Source organism: Bos indicus, chromosome X (genome assembly GCF_029378745.1).
Source record: "Bos indicus isolate NIAB-ARS_2022 breed Sahiwal x Tharparkar chromosome X, NIAB-ARS_B.indTharparkar_mat_pri_1.0, whole genome shotgun sequence".
Taxonomy (NCBI): Eukaryota; Metazoa; Chordata; class Mammalia; order Artiodactyla; family Bovidae; genus Bos; species Bos indicus.
In genome coordinates this window covers 64,521,613-64,526,050 of record NC_091789.1, presented here as the reverse complement: position 1 = coordinate 64,526,050, position 4,438 = coordinate 64,521,613, and the positions used below count along the sequence as shown (strand labels likewise).

Below are 4,438 nucleotides of genomic sequence, written 5' to 3'. Positions count from 1 at the left end.
GAATGTTTAAACTAACTACAGAACATCAATATAACAGAATATTATTCAAGAATAAAAAGAAATGGGCTATCAAATCACAAAAATAAACGGATGATACCTTAATGAATGTTATAAAGTATAATAAGCTACTCTGGGAAAGGGTATACACTGTGAAAGTGAAAGTCACTCAGTCATGTCCGACTCTTTGTGACTCCATAGACTGTACAGTCAATGGAATTCTCCAGGCCAGAATACTGGAGTGGGTAGCCTTTCCCTTCTCCAGGGGATCTTCCCAAGCCAGGGATCGAACGCAGGTCTCTCAGTCTGGAAAACACTGCATGATACCAATTATACCACATTCTGGAAAAGGTAAAATTGTAGCACGAATAAAAAATATCAGAGGCATTTTTCCTTTTGCTGCAAAATACTTTTATTAGTTTGGATACACTTTGTCAACACTCAACTACTCCTCTTCTTCTTTGATGTGAAAATCCACTTCATCGGGGTCTCCGGTGTCCCATACCTCAAGTATTGTAACATTATTCCGTGCGTCACCAGGAACCTCGATATTGGGACATTGGCATTGATCACCGGTTGCCGCAGTGAGTTTCATATTCTTCACCCTGGACATAAGGTTCATCAGTGACGTCTCGGACTGGGTTAAGGCACCGCACATAGAGTCTTTGTAGGGGGAATCCCTTATCTTCTTTCTTCCTGGAGAGCCAGATGAACAGCCCTGACGGCCAGGAGGAGTGCCCGCATTACTTTCGTCATCGCCTCCAGGAAACTTCAGGATCACCAAAAACATGAGGAAGATTAACAGCCAGTGCCACTTGCTCCCAAACCAGCCTGGGGCATACTCTGGTTGATTCTGCCGAACGCGGAAGTGCCTTCCACTGGGCACCATCCTCGGCAGTTCTTCGGCTTCATCTCTCAGAACATAAAACACATAGGCAAAGACAAACGAGATAAACGTAGGCCAAAAAAATAACCATATTACAGAGCGCATCGTGAGCTGAGACCAAGTGGCTCCTGGTGCGCTGGTCTGCGCTGGCACCTGGAGACTGAGGACCAGGCAGGGCTGGGCCCTTGGTGACGTCACAGAGGGCCCCACCCCCACCAGAACCCATGTGGCCAGGGTATGACTTCAGGGCAGAGGGTAAGGCGGCCTGCAGGGGTCAACCGGGAGTAGGGCTTAAAGGGACATGGGGCCATTTCCAGTGGGCAATTGAAAAAGAGGCGAGTGACAGAGTGCCATCCCCATGCCAGTGTATTCTTTCTGAACCTGGTGTTCTACTGGGAGGGTGGGTCCATTTTCTATTTTTATTTTTCCATTTGTTGAATCCAGACACTGTGGTGAGCAGAGCAGAACCAGGGGCATGTGCCCCTGTGGAGCAGACAGCCAAGTGGGAAAGAAAGATATTAAACCAGAGGCCACAAACTAGGAGCCACTGATGTTTTGTGCGGCCTACCACTGTCCTAAAAATGATTGTGCTCAGTGCTAAGTCCTGTCTGACTCTTTGCCTCCCCATGGACTGTAGCCTGCCAGGTTCCTCTGGAGAAGGAAAGTCAGGGGCATCACCAGTGATGCAGTAGGGGTGGGCAATGAGGTAGGTACTCTCTAAGATCCTTCCCAGATCAGAGGTTCTATGATCCTGCATGGCAATTTCCCAGAGGGCAGGGATGCACCTCCTGGGCAACAAGCAGTGGAACTGGCACATCTCTGGGGAGTTGCTGAGTTGGCAAAACTACACCGTCTCTGATGCACGTGTGGATGAGCAAGTACTGGCTGCACTCCTCCTCCCCGTCTGTGCATGTCTAACCGCCACATGTGTTGGAAGGTGACCTTGCTCTGCAGGTGTGGCTTGAGAGCTGTGTTCCTTTTCACTGTCCTTCTCTAGGAAGACGACCCTTCTTTGTGCTGTGTGAGTTGAAGATCCGAATGCACGTCTATGGCTGCAGCACTCGGCACTGTGCCTTTCTGTCTGGGCCGGTGGTTTTCACACTTGAGTGTGTATCAGGGTCTCCTAGAGGGCTTGCAAAGTCCCATTTTGCTGGATCTCAGTCCCCAGTCAGTCCTGGGTGGGACTTGAAGACTGCCACTTCTGCAGGTCTCTGGGCAATACTGAGAACCACCATCCAGACAATGGCTTCACTCACAAAGACGTGGCTTCCCTCTGACTGCTGTGCACTGAACCTGAGGGGCCAGTGGGAGTGGAGTGGCAGCAAGAGCACCGAACTGGAGCCTGAAGACCAGGGTTCTACACTGCACCTGCCCTCTTGAGAGCTGTGTGACCTTAGGCAAGCCTCAGCACCTCTCTGTGCCTGTAGCTGCCCAACAGGCACAAGGATGCGATGAAGTTGGTGACTGCTACTCTGGATGTTTCTGCAATTCAGAGTTGGTCTGTGACTCTTGTCCTGAGCCTAGTCTTCCCAATTGGGAAGCCAGATACTCCCACAGCACCCCACCCCCAAGCATCCAAGTGCCCACTTCTCTCCACAATCACTCCCAGCTGGAGTGGTCCACTTGCTTGGGGGTCTTCTTCTACAGCCAGCCCTGTATGGAGCCCAAAGGGTGAAACTGTTGTCTTCCTCTTAGAGATCCACATCTACCACTTGGGGGTATGTGTGTCTTGCATGTGCTATTTCAAACGCCTTTTAGCACTGAGATAAGGATACAGAATCCTAGAGCTAGTCTCCTGCCGGTAAACTCTGATGCTAACGACTTATTGTGTTACCTTGGGCAAGTTAGTTAACATCTCTGAGCCTCACATACCCGACTTTAAAATTGAGAAGCAGTACCTACTTCATGGGATTGCTGTGAGGACTAAATGAGATCATGTATGCAAGCCTTTACTCCTGGCACATAGTAAGTGCTTAACATGGTAGCTGTTGTTTCTCAAAAAGAGGATAATGGCCTCCTCTATAACATTAGAGATGCAGGAATGCTGAAAAACACTATGGTTGCAGATGTCCTACTTTCTTAATTCCTCCCATGGTGCATAAGAACAATAATGGTAATACATATGTAGTGACACTAGGGCTTCCCAGGCGGTTCTAGTGGTAGCGAACCTGCCTGCCGATGCAGGACATGTAAGAGGCTGGAATTCGACCCCACAGGATTCAATCCGTGGGTTGAGAAGATCCTCTGGAGAAGGGAATGGCAACCCACTCCAGTATTCTTGCTTGGAAAATCTCATAGACAGAGGAGCCTGGCGGGCTAGCATCCATAGGACTGCAAAGAGTCAAACCCGACTGAAGTAACTTAGCATGCGTGCATAGCAATACCTTACAGAAATGGATATTTCACATTTTTGAGAACACTATCCACTAGATCCTCTCATTCCATCTTTATCACACTGTAAGAACAAGGCCACCACATTGGTGTGGATCTCAGGATGAGCTGAGATGTTCTGAAAACACTGCTGTCTACAAGCCTCCCATCAGTAGGCTGCTTTTCCCTATGTGGATTTCTGCTCCTGCATGGGAGAGAGAGCATCCTGGGCCATGGCTGCCAGCTGGGGAGGCTCCAGGGACCCCATCTGGTACTCAGCCCGTTTTTCTCAGGTACACATCAGGCCTAGAGGCTGCTTCCCATGTGGCAAGATTGCTCACGCTCTGTTTACTGCATGCCTTGCTGCTGCTGCTGCTAAGTCACTTCAGTCATGTCTGACTGTGTGACTCCATAGACAGCAGCCCACCAGGCTCCCCCGTCCCTGGGATTCTCCAGACAAGAACAGTGGAGTGGGTTGCCATTTCCTTCTCCAATGCATGAAAGTGAAAGTGAAGTCACTCAATTGTGTCCAACTCTTCTCGACCCCATGGACTGCAGCCTACCAGGCTCCTCCGTCCATGGGATTTTCCAGTCAAGAGTACTGGAGTGGGGTGCCATCGCCTTCTCTGTTCTGCATGCACTACTAGGCCCCAAATATCCAAATGATGCTAATTGGATGACTCGGGGACTTCTGATACTACACATAAATGAAACCAGAATAATGCTCTGGACTTTTTCAGTTCCACTTATTAGGACAAGAAAAATCAGACCACCCTTCTATGCTGCCAATGACACTTACTAAGGCAAAATCATGAAGATGGCTCTGGCTGTGGTGTTACCACCACACTCAGCATTAATTAGAGTTCACTGATTTGTGAGGAATCAAGCACAGGAGATTCAGAAACTCATTATGGTGCTTAATAATGATTTGTTTCCTCACCAGAAATTGGATAAGGATTCTAGATTTCAGTGATTTCACTTCCCTGCTCTTTTCCTTCCCTTCATGCTTCTGTCATCACTGACTCAGCTGGAAACAGAGGTCAATGGCAGGTCCTCTGTGTGCATGCTAAGTCGCTTTAGTCGTGTCTGACTCTTTGCAACCCCCTGGACTGTAGCCCTCCAGGCTCCTCGGTCCATGGGATTCTCCAGGCAAGAACACTGGAGTGGGTTGCCATGCCCTCCTCC

General features: G+C 49.1%; 1 protein-coding gene across 1 annotated transcript; it reads right to left on the bottom strand.

Moving 5' to 3' along the window:
- Positions 1–442: 442 nt before the first annotated feature.
- Positions 443–886, bottom strand: LOC139181527 (protein FAM209-like). The gene has a single exon (XM_070785049.1). The coding sequence runs from the start codon at positions 884–886 to the stop codon at positions 443–445; it is 444 nt and encodes a 147-aa protein (XP_070641150.1).
- Positions 887–4,438: the final 3,552 nt, after the last annotated feature.

Bases quoted from the DNA above. Each gene is read 5' to 3' on its own strand.
- LOC139181527 (XM_070785049.1), bottom strand. From the start codon at position 886: ATGGTGCCCAGTGGAAGGCACTTCCGCGTTCGGCAGAATCAACCAGAG.